Source organism: Tenrec ecaudatus, chromosome 10 (genome assembly GCF_050624435.1).
Source record: "Tenrec ecaudatus isolate mTenEca1 chromosome 10, mTenEca1.hap1, whole genome shotgun sequence".
Classification (NCBI taxonomy): Eukaryota; Metazoa; Chordata; class Mammalia; order Afrosoricida; family Tenrecidae; genus Tenrec; species Tenrec ecaudatus.
Window position 1 is genome coordinate 35,753,541 of NC_134539.1, and position 20,927 is coordinate 35,774,467.

The 20,927-nt window shown below is 50.5% G+C and overlaps 1 protein-coding gene across 4 annotated transcripts; it reads right to left on the minus strand.

Moving 5' to 3' along the window:
- Nucleotides 1-238: 238 nt before the first annotated feature.
- On the minus strand, nt 239-20,924 carry TSTD2 (thiosulfate sulfurtransferase like domain containing 2). 4 transcript variants are annotated; one of them, XM_075560195.1, is made up of 11 exons: nt 20,747-20,922; nt 19,144-19,190; nt 15,409-15,622; nt 14,200-14,468; nt 12,254-12,374; nt 7,629-7,754; nt 6,921-7,026; nt 3,752-3,870; nt 3,150-3,308; nt 2,524-2,662; nt 239-1,019 (listed from the first exon to the last, which is right to left on the minus strand). In XM_075560195.1, exons 3-11 carry the CDS (start codon nt 15,571-15,573, stop codon nt 715-717), a joined length of 1,509 nt encoding a protein of 502 aa, XP_075416310.1. In that variant the 5' UTR covers nt 15,574-15,622; nt 19,144-19,190; nt 20,747-20,922; the 3' UTR covers nt 239-714. The 4 variants fall into 4 exon arrangements, with proteins under 4 accessions (XP_075416310.1, XP_075416309.1, XP_075416311.1 ...); XM_075560194.1 differs by lacking the exon at nt 19,144-19,190 and having other exon boundaries at nt 20,747-20,920; XM_075560196.1 differs by lacking the exon at nt 19,144-19,190 and having other exon boundaries at nt 12,254-12,371; nt 20,747-20,919.
- Nucleotides 20,925-20,927: the final 3 nt, after the last annotated feature.

The following is a 20,927-nucleotide window of genomic DNA, read 5'->3' on the forward strand; positions in this document are numbered from 1 at the left end:
CCTCCCAGAACCCTAGCGCAGAGTGGAAGCGGCCTCATCCCGAAGGCGGACTGCTCCCTCAGAGACTAGGACGCATTCAGACAGAGGTAGGGAGACTCTCGGTCAGGGGGCAGAGCGTAAGCATCACTGACACGGTGGGCCTCACAGTCTTTGCTGCAACCACTTTTTCTTCTCTTTGCTGCTCTTGTAGTTCAAAAGCAGTTGCAGATCCTCTACAAAGGAAGGAAATGGATGTGACTGTGTTCCAGTAAAACTTTATTTACAAAAACAGGAAGTAGGCCAAATGCCATGATGGAGGCCCTTGGTCCAGATGCTCTCCGGCGATCAGCGAAAAGGCAGAGAGGTAGGTTGGGGCCTGGTTCAGAGAAATCCACTGCCAGGCTCACAGCCTTCACGTTTCTGCCTGTAGGATGGGCAGGTGTGATGACAAGGGCAGTGTTTACAAACAGCTCTGTACAGAGCAGAGAGAGAGAGCCTGGCATGGTCACCAGGCTCTATTCTGAGCACTAAGGGATCCCCCAGGCTCACCACTTCACTGTGCACCAGTATCATGAGTCAATGTCTCAGGTCGGGTAGGAGCCAGACATCAGCCATGTCCCTGGCCCGTCCTGCTGTCAAGTGGAGGTGCCCAGCATGATTACCAGTTGATATAGTGGCAATGGCCAGCCCTGAGATGCCATTTCTCTGCTGCTGTAGCTGTGTGGCACCCCAAACCTAGCTTTGGGGTGGTTTGGAGGAGACGCTCACATGAGCATCAGGCCCAGGCTCCGCATTCCCAGGGCCGCGTGGCTGTGGCGCCTCCCTGGGTACGCGTGGCCGGCGGGCTGTGCATTCACACTCCTCTTTAAAGCTGCCCGGCCTTGTGCTGGTAGCTTGCCTCCTTCCTTTGTCCTGGCACGTGATACAACAGGCTGTGAACCCTTGCTCCTGGCAGGCAGGGCAGGACAGGACGAGCTGGCGGCACTGGGGAGTTGAGCAGAGTTTGTACTGGTCCCACTGGACTCCACAGTATGAACAGTCTGAGGAAGCAAGAAAAGTCCTTATTAAAGCGTGTGTGTGCACGTGTGCACAATATGGGCAAACCTCCTGTTCCCAGCTTACCACATGTCCTACGGGGCCTCGGGGATTTCTACAGTAAGTCTCCTGTCTGCTAATAAGACAGCGTGCGTGCGCGCACACACACACACACACACACTCTCTCTCTCTCTCTCTCTCTCGAAGCTTGAGTACTTCTGGGGAATGTCTGATCCCAACATCCATTTTTCCCAATTAGAGCACCGGCATTGATACTTCCCTCTCATCAGCTGGAGCCCTGTGGAGTAGTGGTTAGGTGGTGGGTTGCTAACTGCAAAGTCAGCTGTTCAAGACCACCAGCTACTTCAAGGGAGAAAGATGAGGCTTTCTACTCCCATATAGAGCTACAGTCTCAAATCCCCAGGGGCAGTTCTACCCTGTCCTACAGGGTCACTCTGAGTCGGCATCGGCCCGGTGGCCGTGGTTTGGGTTTAGTTTTCTCATGAGCTATTCCAAACCTGGCGTAACCTCCCGTTAAACAGCCTGCTTCCAAAAGTGGGCCATAGCACCTCCTATGGGTGGACGGTTGTAGATCATCTGCTGCCTCAGGATGTAGAGCAGCCCCTAGCGACCGGCAACCTCATGGGTCACCCCACTCACCCTCTTCCCTAGGCCTGACACTGTCCTGCTGGGGCCAGGGCGTTTCACCGCCTGACTCAGACTCCCACTCTCCCTTTCTGAGCCTGTTTTCCCTGCTGGCTTCCCGTTACCATCAGCAACCTCACTCTTCAACTCTCCTGACCTTGCTGAACTAAGCTACCGGTGGGTCGTCTCTCTCCCCTTCACATTCCCGTGCAGACCCCACCAAGTCCTGCCCATATTCCTCTGCCAACTTGGCCCCATTCCCGCTTCTTCCCTGTCTGTCATCTATAGATACAGGTCTGCAGTAGCTTTAGAGAGAGCCAGATACCAGACGGTTCACGAGAATAAAAAGACCAAGGCAGGGGAGAGGACCAGCTCCAGACACCTGATCATCTCAGTCTGCACAGAGGAATCGGGGTCGGCGGCACACCACTGGGGTTCCCTGCTTGTGAGCACATCCCCTGACGGAGAAGCCCCACCCTTTCACCGACCACCTCATCTGGTCCCGCATGTAGTGCCCCCCAAGCTGTAGTCACGTCCCAGGGCCATTCGTGCTTCGGGCCTTGGGCCTGGATTCTGCTCTCATGGTAGAGCACCCTCCTGTCACTCAAATGTACATCTGGGTCTCACACCCCTCTAAACGAGGGGCTCAGTGGAGCCTATGGACTCCGTCTTTGAATAACAGCATTACATGCACAGAACATATAGAATTACCGTGAAAATAAATGACATAGCAATTAAAAACAGCAAAATATCCTGAGATCTGGGCTATAGAACAGTATGTGTGGCTTTGTTCAGACATTAAATAACAAGACTCGGCCTGCCCGCCCACTGTCCTTGCTGGGGGGCGGGTCTGTGCTGACCTACCTGCCAAGACGGCCCCGTTGTAGGCAAGGGCGTAGCGCTCATCGAACACGAACAGCTTCCCCTTGTAGAAGCCGTCGGGGAACTCCTCCAGGTACTTGTGGATGCCGCCTCTGAGCTGGAGCACCTCCTTGCACACGCCCTGAGGGCGGGGGGGGGGGGGGGAGAAACCCATGGGGCATCTGGAACGCCACGTAGAGAGGAGGACCCCTGCGTCTCCCAAGGGCAGGACACTGAGCGAGTGCTGGGCCTGGGGGCCAGACCGTGCCTGCAGGGGGAGGGCTAAGGACAGCAAGCAGGGAGGGCTTCACTCGTGAGAACCCCGACACCCAGCTATTTTTGTTGTCCCCTAAATAGAGGAGGACATCCGTTGGGATGTGTGATGTCCCTTTACCTGCTCTTCTGAGGGCTACACTTACGGAACAAGGCAACGGAGATATTAACTAAGCTCTCCTTTTTATAGCTGGTGAGTCTTTGCGATGGTCAAGTGCGTTTCACATCGTGGGATTTAAGCAGCTCAGATCGAGTGCTGCAAGATTCCCTGGTGAAGAGTGTGACTCCTCTGGCAGGCTCAGTGTGCGGGAGGGTCGCGAGGCAGGGCTGGGTACTTCCTCTCCTGGGGGACTCACCTTGGCTTTGAGGTAGGCCGAGCCGCGCTCACAACGAATGCCCCCCGTGCAGTACATCAATACCCGCTTCTCTCGGAAAAGCTCTAGGTTTTTGTCAACGTAGCTAGGGAAGTAACTGAACTTCCTGATATCGGGGGCTAAGCAGCCCTGGAATCGTCCCTGCAGGGAAGAAGCAGCGGAGTGATCAGGGCCACCCACCTAGCAGGAGCCAGGCCTCTTGTGTCTGGCGGCCCCTGGGTCACTGTGGAGCACTTGTCCATGGCCATTCCCATCAGTGCCCTTGAACTCAACACTTAGAGCTTACAGACAGGGCTCCTCGGCTAGGTGGACACGGGGCCATCTTCCCAGAGTCCTTCGGGGGACGAGCGAGGCTGCCCCAAGCAAGCTTTACAAGACCCTCAAGTGGCTCACGCATAAGGGTGGCACCTGGGAGCCAAAAGCAGAGAACATGTCAAGCTGGTCTGAATGCTCGCCCTCTCGCCAGCTCCCAGCTAAGTTCTCTCTGAAACCCTGAGTCCTAGGAGGGGATCCCTGTGCCTGAGCCATGCTGGGCATGAGAGTGAGCCTCCGTCTCACCAAGCTCAAGTCTGGTTCGTACTTACAATTTTGCTTTCATAGAAGTTTCTGCAGTCCAGGAGGAGGGTATCACTTTGTCCCTGACTGGCCGTAGATAAAAATGCTTCCACTTCCTTATGAAACTCACTTGGGGATAAATGGATTCCTAAAATAAAAATCAAAGCACCAAATGGCGTGATGAAAGACAGACACCCACGCCGGAGACAACGCCTTGTTTGTAGCCACCGCAACATTCTCCCCCCTCCTCCCCAAAGCCCCGGTCAACTGAAAGTGTGTCTGAAGATTGCCCGGTGCAGTCACTCCAGGATGTCAGGTGCCCTTGGCCTCCCTCTGCCCATCGTGACCGCCGTGGGGGCCTGGCGGGCGAGAAGTCAGGAGCTGTGAGGGTACTGAGACCCCTCACGCTTGGTGACCAGACAACCGGGCACGAAATGGTCACGTGTGCTTGCTTCCCTGCACGAGTGCACCAGGAACTGGCCGCTGCACACAAAGGAGCCTCGGCTGCAATAAAGACCTTACGAGCAGTCCCTACCGAGCTTGAGCCCAAGGTCAAGGCTAAGAACGCTGGTGTCAGCAGGTATGGGAGAACATTAGGGAATAGGCTACGAGGACTGGTCTGCGTGCATGAGTGAACGAGAAAAGGCAGGAGAATCTTAGAGAGCAAAAGGTGAAAAGGGTACGAAACAAGGACTGAAGAGATGAAGTAAAATATTGAAACCCAAACACTCATTGCTGCCGAGTCAATTCTGACTTGTACAAGCCTACAGGACAGATTGGAAGCACCCTTTTGGGTTTCTGAGACTGTAAACCTTGCCGCGAGCAGAAGGCCTATCTTTCTCCTGCAGTGACTGCTGGGCTTGAACTGCTGACCCTGTGGTTAGCAGCCCAATGTGTGGCTCAGTGGACTAAACAGGGCGCTTAATTTGGTGGAGCTCTTATGCCCCCAACCCCCAAAACAGAAACATTCTCGAACCTCAGAATACAGCTATCACCTTTGGTGAGCTGGGCAGTGGGGTGACCACACCTCATGGTTCAGGGCTCTAGTGACTTAGAGCCCCAAAGAAAACTCGTTCTGCTCAGGAATGAACCCTAATCACCATCGGAGACTGCTCTGTGCCCAGGCAGGCTCGGCACAGTGTAGGAATCAAGATCCCCTACCTGCCGAACCTAGGCGCCTAGGGGAATGTGGGAGGCTCCATTCTATGTTTGTGGCCGGCACACCAATGAAGGGACACCCAAAGAACCCACAGAGCAGGGCAAGAGGGGGGAGTTCAAAACGGCCATGAGGACGATGGAGAATCTACTTAAACTCTGTTCGCAGGACCCTGTTCCCCGCTGCTGCTTTTCGTGCTGTGGCCGGATGGGACGGTGCCGTGTATAGCAGAGGTCCACAAACAACCGGCTCCAATGAAAGCAATACAGCCCTGCTCCCAGCCACTCGCCCTGCAGGCACAGAGAAACCTGAGGGCACACTGCCTCGGCGACAATGGGGACCTGGAGCAGGCCCGGCTCTTTTGGCCTGAGCTCCCGATGGAGGAGTCTCTTTCCCAGTGTTTGCATCTCACTCCCGTGCTCCTGTGGCATCATTCCAGCCTTTGAGAAATATTTACATATTGCACACCAGACAGCCAACTAGACTGATGGGGCTCCTGGTGAAGGAAGACAAACATTACTGAAGAAGTGGTCTTGTTAGGAAAAGAGCAGGCAAACAAAGCAAGAGCAAAATCAAATCTGAACCTCACCAGGTCTCCAGAGCTGGACAAATATGGTCCCCAGTGGGCACGCGTGGCTGCCGAGCACTGAAAATGTGGCTAGCCCACAGGGCGTTGTGCCACACCGACTTTACATTGGGCAGTAAGCTCGCTGATCACTTTAAATTTTATCTCTATCTTCTACTTATATGTTGAAATCAAAATATATTGTTTTAGAACAGATTATTAAAGATAAGGTCAACTGTTTCATCTTTTTAAATGTGGCCACGAGAAAACTGGAAATTACGTGTGTGATCCATATTACACTTCCACTGAACAGCGCCGTTCCACATCATATTAGCTACCATCTCTAAGGAGTACAGAGGACCGAGGGTGATGTTAAACAGCTCGGGGGCTCTCTCAGCAGAATCTAAGCTGGGGGAGCTCACCTCTACAGCCAGAGGACCCAGCTTCTTCAAACACTACCCTGCAAAGGGGACAAACGGGAGGGGAATCTACAGGCCAAGAGACTCAAGAGACACGTCAGCTAATTACAATGCACGGACTGTATCTGAATGCTAATAACACTACGAGAATTGGGTGGTTTGAACACTAACTGGAAATTTGTTAATATTAAAAAATTCCCACTACTGTTTTAGATGCAATAATGGTTTTAGTTATTTTTTTTAACTCTTAAAATTTTTTTAAATAAATAAAAAAACCTCTTTAACTTATAGTGATCAGACACTGGAATCTTCGTACATAAAGTGATAGACTGCTAGGGATTTCCCTCAAAAGAATCCAGGAAAGAGAAAGTGGGTGGGGGCTATAGATGAAAGCTGGTCATGAATTTTAACAATATATGTATTAATTCCCAATTAATAATAAAATAAAAACACAACAAACCAAACCAGAAATGTCTTTCAACACTCTGTAACAGGGGTGGGAGCAGCCTTTTTCCTGCCAGGGGCCATGTGGATATTTGTAACCGCATCTGTAAGCCATACTGGTCATGCAGTTGACTAAGTCACCCCTAATGGGAGGGGGGCTACTTCTCTCTGGGGAGGACAGGAGCTGGTGGGCTGGGCATCCTCCACCCCTGCTCTACGGCACCACAGCGGGAGAGTGGGCCAATGTTCTCGAACATTGGAAACAACCCACTCACTGCCTTACTGAAGCCACTGCTTCCTGCAGCAAGTGCGCTCTAGTCTTCTGGTGAACTACTTACAAGTAACCGTTAGAAAGAGAAAGCAACCTCCTAAAGTCACCATCGGCAAGAGTAACTGAGAGGTCAGTTCTCAGGGCAGTGTCTTCAATTCCCCCGGCACCAAAGAGCAGAGCCAACTGAAGCACTGCATGGACCCTCAGGGCTGGCCACCACCCACAGCCATCTCAGAGAGGATTCATGCTGGTGCTTGCTGAGCACTGTCCTGTCGAACCTTCTATTTGCCTAATATGTTGTGTCCTGTGAAGAAAAGCACAATTCTTCTAAAAGTAGACATACCGGGCTTCTTGTAGGAGATCTTACTAGGGCTAATCCCCATGGGCACGATTTCTTCAAACACACCAACGCGCAATTCTGGGAAACAGTGAGCTCCTCCCGGGCTGGTCTAGCCAATGAGAAACAAAAGCAGGGTACAGTCGAGTCCTGATTCTGCAATAAAGGCACTTCACTAGCGATCTACTGTATATCCCGTCTGCAGGAATACGAGATAGAAATGGTGTTTCCACAGCTGGAAGCATCTACCTCTACAGCAACACCTCTGAGCAATTCCAATATGTGATCATCATGCCCAGTGTTTGTTCCCGAGCAACGGTCCTTGATTGTGCCAGCACTGGCACGGCGTCATCTTATTGGACCTTTCATCTGCTGTGCTCTATCCCTCATGATGAGGTAGTCCCCACACAGTCAGGAACATGCCCGGGACGGGCGTCCTCGGTGCTCTAAGTTGTAGAAGCCTGATTTTTACAAGGGAGACTGAGGTCCAGAGAAGCCACTGACTTGTCCAAAGTTATACAGTTAGTTAGCGCAGGAACTGGGATGAGCGTTCCAGGTAGCTGGCCCCAGGTTCCCTCTGTGATCCTTGCTAACCTAAGCGAGACAGTTCTGAGGTGACACCACTTATTCTCCCCATTGACCTCCTCTCGCTAGAGAGGCTCGAAGGCAGAAGCAGATGAACTCTAGGTGCGTTTTACTTCCAAGTCCTCTTACCTTAAAATCTTCCTTACACAGGTGATCCTTAAACCATGGGCAGGAAAGCATGGCTTCCACATAGAGTCTGGTGGCCAACTTGCTTCCCCCAACCGTCCCATTCAGTCCTTCAGCAGCAATTCGAAGCTGAGATACAGATGGAGAGAAAGGGAAGCAAGCCCATCCTGAGCTGCTCGGTCTCTGCAGGGGGAACAACAGGCTCCTGCGGGCGGTGAGTGGAGTGTCAAACAGCAGACACACTGCTGTGGACACCAGAATGGGACCAGAGACACCTGCTTTCCTAACACGGCACTGCCCACGGGGCCTGTGCAGATGAGGTATTCAGGCCACGTGTGTGGATCAAGAAACGGAACGTACAACGTCTAGAAAGCCCCTCTGCTATGGCGCTCCAGCTACCCCATGGCCAGCGTGGGTGTGAGCGCCACTGAAATCCAGGCAGTGCAGAGTAGCCTCCACAGATCCGTGGATCCAGGACCAAGATTTAGCTCTGCAGCTTCTTCGCTGAGAAAGTTAACATACTTCTTGAAACTGACCCAAAGGCAACAGGTTGTTGTTTTTAATATATAAAAATAAAGCTGAACCAACAATCCACTCTGAAATTGCTTCTGACCCGTGGTAGGAAGGATGGAGGCACATACCCCTACAAGCTCTCTTGAGTAGACTGGACCCCCAAAAAGGGCAAGCACCTCTACTTCCTGCACAGTGCGGGCAAGACCTTCTCTAAACCCCTCTAATTCTAGGATCCTTCAACCGAAGTCGCTCCTGTGAGAAAGGCCTTACACCTTCGAGATGAAGAACAGTCAGTTACGATGCCCTGAGCACCTGCTGTGAGAAAGGGCTTTTCCACTGCAGTTCTGAAAACAAACAGCCTCACCATTTTACATAAAAGAAAACAGGCTCAGAGAAGTGAAGTGACTTCCCTAAGGACAAATCCGTATTTAAAAGTGTATCCTTTAAGTCTTGTCAGTTTTCTTTTATCCCGAAGCCTCCAATGGTTTATGAATTACACAGAGGCCGCGAGGAATGCACAGCAACAGGGACTAGAAGCGTCTCTCCGTAACGCCAGATTCTCCTTTGCTCCTACTTGCGCACTGCCGACTGACCCCACAGAGTGGACCTGCTCCCTGGTGCTTCTGAAGCTGCAACTCGCTACGGGAGCTCACCGCCTCGTCTTTCTCCCACTGGGCAGCTGGTGGGTTTGAACTATGCACTTTACAGTTAGCAGTCCAATGAGTAACACACTCAGCCAACAGGGCTTCCTTGTTCCTTTTGTTAGATGCCAATAGTCTCCCAAATCTTCTACCACTGGAAAATGACCTCAGTAGCTGAACGTGCAGTTTTGAAGTCTGGACATTTGGACCCAAATGCCAGACAGGGGCTGCTCCCTGTGATGGGAGGGATGGCCACCACTAGCTCACCTTCTGGCCTAGGATAGCAATCTGAGATCAACCCAGAAAGGGGGCTGGTTTCAGGATTTGCATATCCAAATTTACCATGAGCATCTTTCAGGCCTACTAGTTCTCTCTCTCTCTCGTTGGTAATATACATTCCCTATGTGTGTGTATGTCTGTATGTTTATATTATATGTACACATGTGTATATATATATGTATTTTTATTGTGCATCAGCTATCGTGTTATGTTTGTGTCCTCTTAGAGTTCACAGATTAACGGAAGTCACAGACATTAGGACAGAATTATTTACAAACTGACAAGTGGCAAACGACAGAAGCTAGCTTTCAGACAGTACTGAGAGTGGGAGCCCCTTGCAGAAGAAGGGCCTCGGGTAAAGAGACCCAAAGGCCAACGAGTCCTCGGAGGGTTTCAGAAAGCCTGAGGCCGTGAGGGTCACGAGTGAAGAGTGTCAGCCAACTGAAACGCAGGAAGCGCCCCACCTTACCAGAACTGAGGGATCAGTACAGATTTGGGGTTTCACTCCAGAATTGGAAGAGTCTGAAGAGGGAGCGAGACGATGGTCCCGTGAGGTCATTTTGGTTGCTGCATGGAGGACGGACTGGATGGCAGGAGGAAGAACCGAGGAATTTGGACGCTCCTGCAACCGACTAGTAAGTAGCGCCTTGCTGAGCGGGGAGGGGACGGGCGACACGAAGTCAAGGAGATTTTCTTAGCAGAAGCGGCGAGCTCGATGCCAGACTAAAGGAGTGAGGTGGGCGGGGCGCGTGAGGGCACTGCCCGTCTGGTAGGTGTGGAAAGCCCCAATGACCGCTTGTAGCCCGGGAGCTGCGTGGGAACGGTCAGGTGTGAGACAGGGCGGCCAGAGAGCGTTGCAACGCATTGTGTGCGTGTGCACGTGCACGTGTATACACATACAGGTACGCACACCACCACCATGCCCTCCACCATTTTCAAGCAGAGGTAATCACGATGAGCATTTTGGTGTCTGAATGCTTACGCTTATATCCATGTAATACACGGAGGGTTGGCTACCGACACGCATGCATTTATTTCTTAAAAAGAAAATATTTTCTGATAAATTAGGTGAAGGTTTACAGAGTTGGTCACCAGCTTTACAGTCAATAATTCGTGTAAACATTTTGTTTTAACTCACACACTGCAATTCCCTGAATGCAGCGCCACTTACCCCACTTCCTCCCTGAGCTTCCTGACCCCTTCCTTCTTCTTCCCTAACATCAGGACTTTGCCCTTGAATAAATGCTGGCTGCCCTTTGGCTCTTGAGGCGCTGGTGATCCTAACACTGGAGAAGTTCAGTCCCTGGCCTCAAGGTGACTGAGGGCCACGGTCCGGGGAGTTCCGTCAGTCTCCATCAGACCAGTGAGCCCGCTCTCCTACCTGATTCTGAGTTCTGGTCCCTACTCATCTCCGATCTTCTAATGTCATCTTCTCCCCAACAGGTGGTAGTCATACCTGGGCACCTCTAGTTCTTCGGGGCTCAGGGCCATGGGGCCTGTTTGTATGGTGCATCGGTCCCCTGTCTCTCAATCCCCATCGTTCTTTACTTTACATGGAGAGGCCAATACGTGCACGGGTCACGAACTTTGAAGGCCCGTTGCTACTCACTCACGTTGGACGCAGAACACCGTCTTTGTAAATGATACAGATTCATTCTTTACTCAACATGCCACATACATTTTACTGTCTGTCTATTAATTCTAAGCCCTGCTCTAGTACTGACAACATATCCATCAAGAAAATATCATCATGAAGCTACAAGGGAAAAATAAAAGGTAAAAATAAGAAAAGTAGTATACTTTCAGGTAGTGATAAATTCCTTAGAAGAGAAAAAACACAACAAAACTTGGAATGGTCAATTGGCAAATAATACATGCTTCACAAAGCTACGCATAACATAGTGCCTGGGGTCTTCAAAGCTTTCAAACGGCCATTTAAGACGCAACTATTGGTCTCTACTGGTTCAGAAAGAAAGAGAAAGAAGGAAATCAGAGGCTCAAAGAAGAAACTAGTCTACCAGGCAGTCTACTTGAACCATGATGTATCCACTCCGAGACCAGACAAACCAGATGGTGCCCAGCCAGCACTACCCATAGTTCTAATCAGGGCGACAACAGATGGGATAAAGTGGCAGAGAAAGGTGGACCAGGACCTCACACTCCCACAATACACTCAGACGTACTGGGCGGGTCAAGACTGGCAGACTCCCTGAGAAAAATATTGAGACCTTCTTCAAACCTTAGACCGAAATAATCCCCCAGGCCATCTTGTAAGTAGGTGATAAATTGGTTGAAAAATCATGAATATTATTCCTAAGTACTATGTGCCTTAAAAAAACAAACTAAAAAAAAAATCACAATTTCTTTCAAACAAGAATGAGGATGTTAGGGGCCACAAAGGGAAACCCACCAGAAAGGAACTCGGGAGAGTGCTGACACCTTATGAAGAATGTCACCAACGTCGCTGAGCAATCTGCGTAGAAACTGGAGAACGGGGACCCAAACACACTATGTAACCTTGGCCAAAGGTACAACACAGCCTTATGGAAACAGACAGACAGGGGAAAGGGACAGGAAGGGATAAAGGTTGCAGAGTGGAGCGAGCATGTGAGCAGCTGGCTCTGAAGTAAGGGCTGAGCCCTCTGACCCTCGCGGGGAAGAGGAGACGGGGCCAGAACGTGTCAAGGCCCCGACGTAGAGAAAGGCCCTCCATGATCTAGGAGAAAGGAGCAGCAGCAGCTGGGAGCTGCCCCTACAGGTGTCCCAGTCAACACAGCACGACCACGTATTCACGCCAGAGGTGGGCCGACGGCTCCTGCTTCTGCATACACTTTCATTAGAACACGACCCCACCGGTGGCTGTTTTGTACGTACCGTGAACTCATGGTCTTTGGTGATGCCGTGGCAATGTTGAGTAGCTGTCACAGAGCTTAAAGTATGAGAGGGGCTCCCAAAAGTTCATGGGAAACATTAGTCCCTTTAATCTCATTTTCTAGGACCTTTTGGAAACCCTCTTGTATTTACTCCCTAGCCCTGTACAGAAAAAGTGTCCAGCTGTTACAGATTCTCCTTAAAGGCCCTGGGGGACTCCATGAATTTCTAAGAGGCTCACAGAAAATGCTTGGAGGGCCGATTGTAGCCTCCAAAGTTTGGGCAGCACCGAGGGCCGGAAGGATGAGGTGAGGGAGGACTTACCTTGCCTGTGAGCTGGAGATGCCGACACAGAGCTGCCTGCCAGGCACAGACCTGCTGCGGATCCTGCAGGTCACAGTAGCAGTAATAAAGCAGCACCTCCCCGTCATCGGCGCCCTGGCTGCTAGGAAGTGAAAACCACAGGGAAACAACACTGCAGTCACTGGCTGAAGGACGCCGCAATGCAGACCAGCGCCCCCAGCAGCTCCTGGAAGCAGTCCCAGCATGAGCTTCCAGGGACCGAGGTAACTACTGCCGGTGAGACCCTGAGCCAGGACCACCCAGCTCAGCCGCTCTGGGTCCCGGACCCGAAGACCCTGTGTGAAATCAGGCCTGTTGATTTCAGCGTTGGGGTCTTTAGTTACGCAGCACTAGGTACCTAACACCAAGGGTTCATGCTCAGCAGGCGGAGAAAGTCAGGAGGGGCAGCAGATTCCTAACAGTTTGAGGTCAATTAGTTAAAAGGGTGACTCAGCATCCTGCTTATGAGCATAACAACGTTAAACTCCTAAAAACATTGACTCATCATTACAGTTTAAGAGACTGCAGAATATAATGTATGTTGAGACATTCCAGGTGAGAAACAGAAGGCACAACAAAGACCATTTAGGTCTTTAACACGTACGCTGCATTGACCTCTGCCAGCTGAAGCATTCACGACATTCCTCACCAAGCGCTGGTAAATGCTGCATCCATCTGGGTACAACGGACGAGCACATCTAAACTCACCTGCCATCGAGTCCACTCCACCCCTAGTGACCCTGTGGGACAGAGTAGAACGGCCCCTGGGTTCCAGGGCTGGGAAACTTTACAGGTGCAGAAAGCCTCATCGTTCACCCATGGGGCAGCTGGGGGATTCAAATAGCTGACTGCAGGTGGCACCCCTACATGCAACCCACGACACCAGGGCTCCCAGTCTGGGCACAGACACCTGAAACCACGTGCCTTTAAACAGATGACGGGCGCTAACATAGAAAGCCGTCTCCCACCCCCTCCGTCCCCACCTTCTTTGGTTAGTTTTTTTCTTCCCCCATTCCTTTGTTGACACATTTTTAACTGAGTTATAGTTTTTAAGAGAAATGCACAGACCCTAAGTGCCTCTTTTTGACACCTGTGTACACCTATGTGACTCACACCTCTCACGAAACTCAGAACATTCCCACCACCTCGGAAAGTCCTCTCCCATGTTCCCACTCACCCGCCCGCCTCCACCCTGCCAGCAGCAACAGACGCTCTGTTTAATCAGAGATGAATCTTGCCAGTTCTAGAACAGGCATGTCGGTAACATCAGAGCGTGTACTTCCTTTGTCTTGCTTTTCTCTTGGCGATGCCCCACACGTATGCCTGTGAATCGCATGTTCTAGCTTGGATGCGGCTGGCTGTGGCGACCCCACACCCCCGTCTCTGGTCGATGGGCTTCTGCAGCTGCTTCTGTGTCTGGCTAAGGCGTCCTGATGGCTGCTAACTGTAAGGACAGCAGTTCAAAACTACTAGTCACTGCGGCAGAGCCAAGGGGGATTCTACTCCCGTCAGAAGCTACCGTCTCGGACACTCACAGGTGCCATTCTACCCTGCCCTCCAGGGTCGCCCAGAGCTGGCGGCAGGCCTCTGGCAGAGTGTGGTTATTATGCAGTGAAGCTGTTAGTGAACATTCTCGGGCAAGGCTTTCTGTGGACACACGTTTGTATTCCTCTTAGTTACGGACCCAGAAGCGTGCCACAGGGAAGATGTGTGTTTCACTTTAAAAGCAGCAGCCACGCACGGCGCTACCATGACAGAGTCCCAGCAGCCACACCGGGAGGTCCAGGGGCACGGCCTCCTCACCCTCCTCGGGCCATTTCAGTATGAGTGGGTAGGTAGTGGGGAGAAAGATAAAGCTGTATGCATAACAGACAATTTGGTTCTCAAAGGGTTAAGATCAAACCCCCAATAAAGAACGAAAATCTTACCCCGCGAGCTGGTCAGGACTAAAGCCGCTGAGGTCAGGGAGCCAGGAGGGAGGGAAGGGCTCTTTGGGAAGCTTCCTTTTCTCTGCGGAGCCCAGTGCCACAGCCAGCTGCTCTACAACAGCACGGGTCTGGAGGCGGACTTCACCAGCATGCTGTGTGGCCACATGTCTGTGGATGCTGGTCCGGTCTTTGAATAGCTGCTGACAACATTGCCACTGTGTTTCTTTAGATGCTGGGACTTCCTTGGTTTTGACGAAAAGGGCAAATGCCTACAATTATATTTCAAATAATGCCACTGTTATTTTCAAAGAATGCCACTGCTAAATAAGCTCCAGTCTAAACCCAGTGAAATTGTTATGTGACCTCACCCACAGGAGTTGATAGTTGACGTCCTACTACTTAATAGGAGAATTCCCTGCAACAAGACCCATTCTCTTACTACTACGCTATAGAAGAAATAAGTGAAACTGGGTCAGCAGCTAACTACAAGTTAACTGGGAAAGCTAAGTAGACGTTAAACTGGGTCTTACAGTGCTATTTGTAAAGCACAGCTATTGAGTCAGCTGAGAAATCTCTAAGGGCGTAGCCTTGTCTTTCTCCTGTGGATTGACCGGGGATGGGGTGGGTGGGGGGAATTGAACTGTTGACCTGGTGACTAGCAGCCCAATGGCGAGCCCAGTGCCACCACGGCTCCTTGGATTTTGCATTATGAAGAGTAAGTAATGCCATGCATCCCAATTCTTCTCTGAATACAAATCTCCAGGTCATGTGGAAATCTCTGTAGAACACAGCCTGAGCTGCGCTGCTGGCAGCAGCACACCCACTGCTGACAGACACAGGTGCCACACCAGAACATCAGCCTGGCTTCCCGCAGCTTGGTTCTCTCCCGACCCGCCATTCTCTTCCTTCACGTGTGCCTGACACACAGCCTAGCCAGGACCCCGCCCTGTGCCCATCTACCAGTCTCTGCCTAATGGTCCCTGTGTGGACTCCCTCGTCCACTAACGTGGCCACCTCTAGCGGGCACATTCAATGGCCCTCCTGCCGAGGCGATTTCTCTGTCCTTTGGATCCTTATAACTGCACTTTCCCGCTTCCAGGGCTTCTGGAGTTACACGCTCTGACGCTGCTGCCTGTCTGACCAGCTACTTCAAGATGCACCTAGGTTAACTCCATTTACACGACCACGGACCAGCAACAGTACTTTTACCTTTTTCCTTGCAAAGGAGTATTTCTTCCTCGTGCTACCATCTAACTCGGCTTTGAGCTGGTCACTGGGACTGACAAGACTTGAGTCTTTTAAATCCAGGTCTAAAAATCTGAAAACACAGGCCTCTGGGTCGCCCCCGTGGTCTGGCGAAGCGGAAGAAGGCATGTGGCTTGGCCGCAGCAGGGAGGCTGAGATGCTGTTTGGAAACTGCCTCCTAGGATTTAAACAAAAACCAGCCATGTCAAAAGTCAGTGACTCTTTCCTGAAGTAAACTTGAAGCTAATCAGTCACCAAGTGCCACTGAGCCCTGTAGTCCCTGCTTCTTTCTCATCCATCGCTTGTCTGTTCATAGCTATTTACTTAAATGTGGGGCATCACAGTGAACCAAACCGGGCGTCTCTTCTCTGCACCTTCTTAGAACGGCATTCCAGCAGGCAGAGACATGAGGTACACAAATGAATAAATTGAGGACGCACTGTCAGGCGCCAAAAGCAGGGAGGGAGGAAGCTAAGCAAGGCGAGGAGGCAGAAGCTTTAGACAGGGGCCAGGGAAGACTTTCTGAAGCAGAGAGCAGAACTCAAGGGCAAAGGACCCAGAAAAAGCACCGGGAACCACACTGCGTGTCAAGAGGTTCAGTCATGAATGTTATAGTGTTTTAGCCCCTCACTGCTGAGCAGGAGCCCCGGTGGCAGAGTGGTTGAAGCGCCCAGCTGCTAACCAAAGGATAGCAGTTCGAACCCACCAGCCATCTGCGGGAGAGAGATTCTCACAGCCTTAGAGGCCCTCTGGGGCAGTTCTACTCCGTCCTATGGGGTCGCTGTGAGCTGGAACCCGCTTGATGGCAGTGGGCTTGGGTTCATTTCGGGGCTGTGCCAATTCCAGTCCTTAAGACACAGCTATAAAGAGTTTCATTCTGATGAGCTGCCATCAGACATCAAAATAACACGAACACACTATGGCCCATACGCTGTCTGTGATAAAATGCAAGGTAGCAGAGACCAGCACTGACGTAACGGGCAGTACTGGGGAAAGCGTGGGTTTGGGGCTGCAGGACAGCTGGGCACAACTGCACCCCTGGGTGAGCGACTGAACATCCTGGCACTCCAATTCTCCAATATGTAGAATGGGGATGGCAGGAGCTACCTGTACGGCTCTAGTGAGGAAAGGAAATATGTGGGGGTGTGTGTGTGGAGTATTGGGGAGGGTGGGAAGGGGCCTGACACACATAAGCTCAAAAAAAACACTGCAATATAACTGAACGCTACATTTAACACTAAAAAACGAATTACTCTAGAAGCCAACTGGGGCGGATGGGACAATCTGATCCCATCTCAGGCATTCTGTTTTCTTTCTCACCCTGCTTTGTATGTGAGCTACGGCGTAGCCTGGCCTCCTCACCGTCCCCTCACTCGCCCTGGCCACCCCAGCTTCTGTGCTTTCTGCCTCTTTTTTTCCCCCCTCACTTGCTTCCCTCCTCTCTTCTGCCACATGCTGACCTCTCTTGTCAAGATCCAATTCAAATGCCACCCAATGCCAACCCTCCTCACTGCCACTGAGTCGATGCCAATGCATAGTGAGCCTGTAGGACAGGGTAGCGCTGGCCCTGTGAGTCTCAGAGGCAGGAGTGGAAAGCCCCGTGTTTCTCCCAGGGAGCGGACAGTGGTTTTAAACTGCTGAGTTGGCGGCAGCAGCTCAAGGAGTAACCACGACTCCACTAGGCCCCCTCCCTTCGAAGCCTGAGCCACTCTCAGGGCGACCAGTGGTCTGTCCACTCAGCGCAGAGTGTGAAGGCAATCACAGCTCCATGCAAGCAATTAGTCTACGGGGTTCCTGGGCCACTGAGACAAGAGGAATGGGTCAGTGACCACTCTGAAAAGGACCGCAATATGAGGTCCTAGATGGAATGGGCGAAACTGTGCAACAAAACTCAGCCAAAAGAAGACTAGCCTCATGAATGTGATGGCCTCTTAGGACCCCCAGGTGACGGCCCTGAGACACCCATCAGGCCTGAGCTCACCCCTAGGGCTCAACTTTCAGGGCAACAAAGACTAGCCGGGCAGAAGAATACTAACACCTGGTCAGTCGACATTTTTTAAAATCAACGAACCCTGGGAGCTTAAAAGGGAAGCCTTTGCCCAGGGGTCCAGCTCGTGGGCAGGAAGGGAGAGGAAAGACCACCACCACAGTGGGAAGCAGGGAGAAAGGAGGAAGAGTGCTGTTCCATAGGGGATCACTAACAGTCACGGAACAAAACAGGGGCTGAAGGGTTCAATGGAAGCCCAATTAACTCTGTATGCTTGCGGCCCAAGCACAAGACCCCACCACACTTCACTGCCACCCAGGCAGTTCTGGCTCACACAACCCTATGGACAGAGGAGAACAACCCCTTAGGTCTTCTAAGGCTGTAAATCTTCACGGGAGCAGAAAGTTACCTTTCTCCAAAGAAGAGATGGGTGGTTTTGAGCTGCTAAGCTTGTGGCTGATTAGCGGCCCTACTTGTAACCCTCTCCGCCACCAGGGCTCTCAAATCACCAGACATTAAAAAAAAGAAAGATTAGAGATGACTCTCTCGAGGTCCAGCTCAGGCAACCCTCTCCCTCAGGTACTCGGTTCTGGCCACGCTAATCTTTGCCCAGAGCCACAAGCAAGCCTTGCTTTCTCTGCTTAGGGTCTTTGCACACCCTTTCCCATCATCCGGAGATCCCACCTCTTTCAACTGACTGCCTATTTCCTTCACTTGTGTCCTTTACTAGAGCTTGTCGCAATGGGGTGCTGTGATGATGGAAGCTGTGTCACTCTACTTTTCAAATACCAGCAGGGTCATCCAAAGTAAACAGGTTTCCAAGGAGCTTCCAGACGAAGAACAGACTGTGATGAATATGCCATCCATAGGATAAGGCAGCCCACTTTCGGAAGAATAAGCCACTGAAAGCCTTATGGACAACACTTAGGCATTATTAAATATGGAAGGGCCAAGGAGTAAAGCAAAACACTGTCAGAGATCCTGCGCCAGAAGATAAGCCCCTTGGGCCAGAAGGCACTCAAACTGACTGAGGAATGGCTGGCTGCCTTGAAAGTAGAGTCACCCATAATGATGGAATGGAGTGAAGCTGTGGGAGTAAAGCCTTCAGGCCCTTCACCGCTCAAACATCAATTAATAATCGGCTCTTGGAATACATGAATCTAGGAAAATTGGAATTCATCAAAAATGGTATGGAAGGTATGGAGATCAATATCCATGGAGTTCGTGAGCTGAAATGGCCTGGCATTGGCCATTCTGAGTCAGACAATCATATGGTTTCTTAGGCTGGGAGTCACACAATCCAGAAGAATGGGGTCACATTCGTGGTCTAAAAGGGCATTTCAGGGTTGATTTTGAAGTCCAATGCTGTTTGTGATAGGATTCTATCTATTCACATTCAAGGAAATTCAATCAACACAACTGTTATTCAAATTTATGCACTGACCACTAAAGTTGATGAAGAACTTGAAGAATTCTACCAATGTCTTAAGTCTGAGAGTGAGCAAACAGGTAACCAAGGTGCATTGGTAATTTCTGGCTATGGGCATGCAAAAGCTGGAAACAAAGAGGAAGCAACCTCAGTTGGAAGATATGGTTTTGGTGACAGACACGGAGCTGGAGATCACAGAATAGAATTTTACAAGACCAACGACTTGTTCAGTGCAACAACATAGGAGGTAACTTTTTCTCAACAACATAGAAGGTAACTTTACCTGTGGACTTCTCCAGATGGAATATACAGAAATCAAATGGACAACATCTGTGGGAAGAGACCATGAAAGAATCACTATCAGCAGCTAAAACCAGGCAAGGGGCTGACTGTGGAACAGACCATCCATTGCTCAAGTTGGAGCTGAAAAATTTAAAACAAATTCATGATGCCAAAATACTACCTTGAGTATATCTCACCTGAATTTCAAGAACCTCTTTGAGTACAGATTGAACACACTGAACTCTAATGAGAAGAGCTGATGAGCTGTAGGAGGGCTTCAAGAACATTATTCATGAAGAAAGCAAAAGGGCACTGAAAGAAAAGATCATCGTGGACATCAGAAGCGTCTCTGAAACTTTCTCTTAATCATGGAGTAGCTAAGACAAATGGAAGAAATGATGAGGTCAGAGAGCTGAGCAGAGAAATTCAAAGGTGAGCTGGAAGAAACAAAGTTATTATAATAAAATGTACAGGGGCATAAGAGAAAACAAAAAAAGGACACACTCAGCAGATCTCAAGAAAAACGTCAAGCTTCGAGTTGAAATAAATACTGGATGATTCTATGAGCAAATATTGAATGATGCCGAAAGCATCAGATGATGGAAAGAATACAGTCATTGTACCCAAAAGAACAAGTTGACATTCCACCATTTCAAGAGGTAGCAAAAGAACAAAAGTCAAGAGTAATTGACTTTTTCAGCCCACGCTGGCCTGAAAGCATTAGCCCAAAATAAGCATTAGCATTGACGGAACACCAATGGAAATGTTTCAACAAGTGGATGAAGCGCTGAAAGCACTCACTCGTCTTGGCCAGGAAATTTGGAAGATGCTACATGGCCAACTGACTGGCAGAGATCCATATTTTCTCCCATTCCAAAGAAGGATGACCCAACAGAATGCTCAAATTATAGAACAATATATTATTACTATCACATGCAAGTAAATTTTAGCTGAAGATCATCTAGCAATGGTTTCAGCAGTCCATCAACAAGAGAGCTGTTAGAGATTCAGGCTGGATCAGAAGATGTTGAACATGGGTTATCATTACTGATGTCACATGGACTGACTGAAGACAGAGAATACTAGAAAGATGTTTACTCGTGTTTTATTGACTGCGCAACGTGGCTTTGTTTTGGAAGCAGAATTGACAAGAGATGGTTATGTAGACATGAAGGAAACAGAAGTTTCAAGAATGACGCCAGCCACGATCTTTGGATTGAGCAACCAGATGGATTGTGCTGTTTACTGGACTTGATAACCATGAAGGAGGAATAGGTTAGGACCGGAGGGTTAATTAAACGAATTCTATTTTAGACTGTTCCATGTCAGATGACTACGAACGAGGCAGCTGGATTAGTTGGTGCGGTGCCAAGAGAGACGTCGAGGCTGGAGAGGTTTATAGACACAAACATAGTCGCCAAAGACAGGAATATCGGAACTAAAACCATCAGCTTGTTCCTAAAACGACAGCTAGTGGGCAAACCCGGGAACAGGAGGCGCAGTCAGGGCCGACCTTCCATCGCAGCGGGTGGCACTGCACGCGCGGCACAGCTCCCATCCCGGCCCCACCCCTTGGGAAAGGGCTGACCCAGGTGGGAACCGACCTGCCAGGCCGAGCTAGTCTGAGGCCTTTCTTCCCGGAACTGTGTCCGCCTAGCAATTTTCTCTTGCTCGCTGCACTTGGAACAGAAAACTCCAGTTCTGTGTTCACGCAGGAACCAATGACGGGCCGTCACCCCGCTCCGGAAGTCTTTGAGTCTGTTCGCGAAAGGGCCGCCGGGAAAA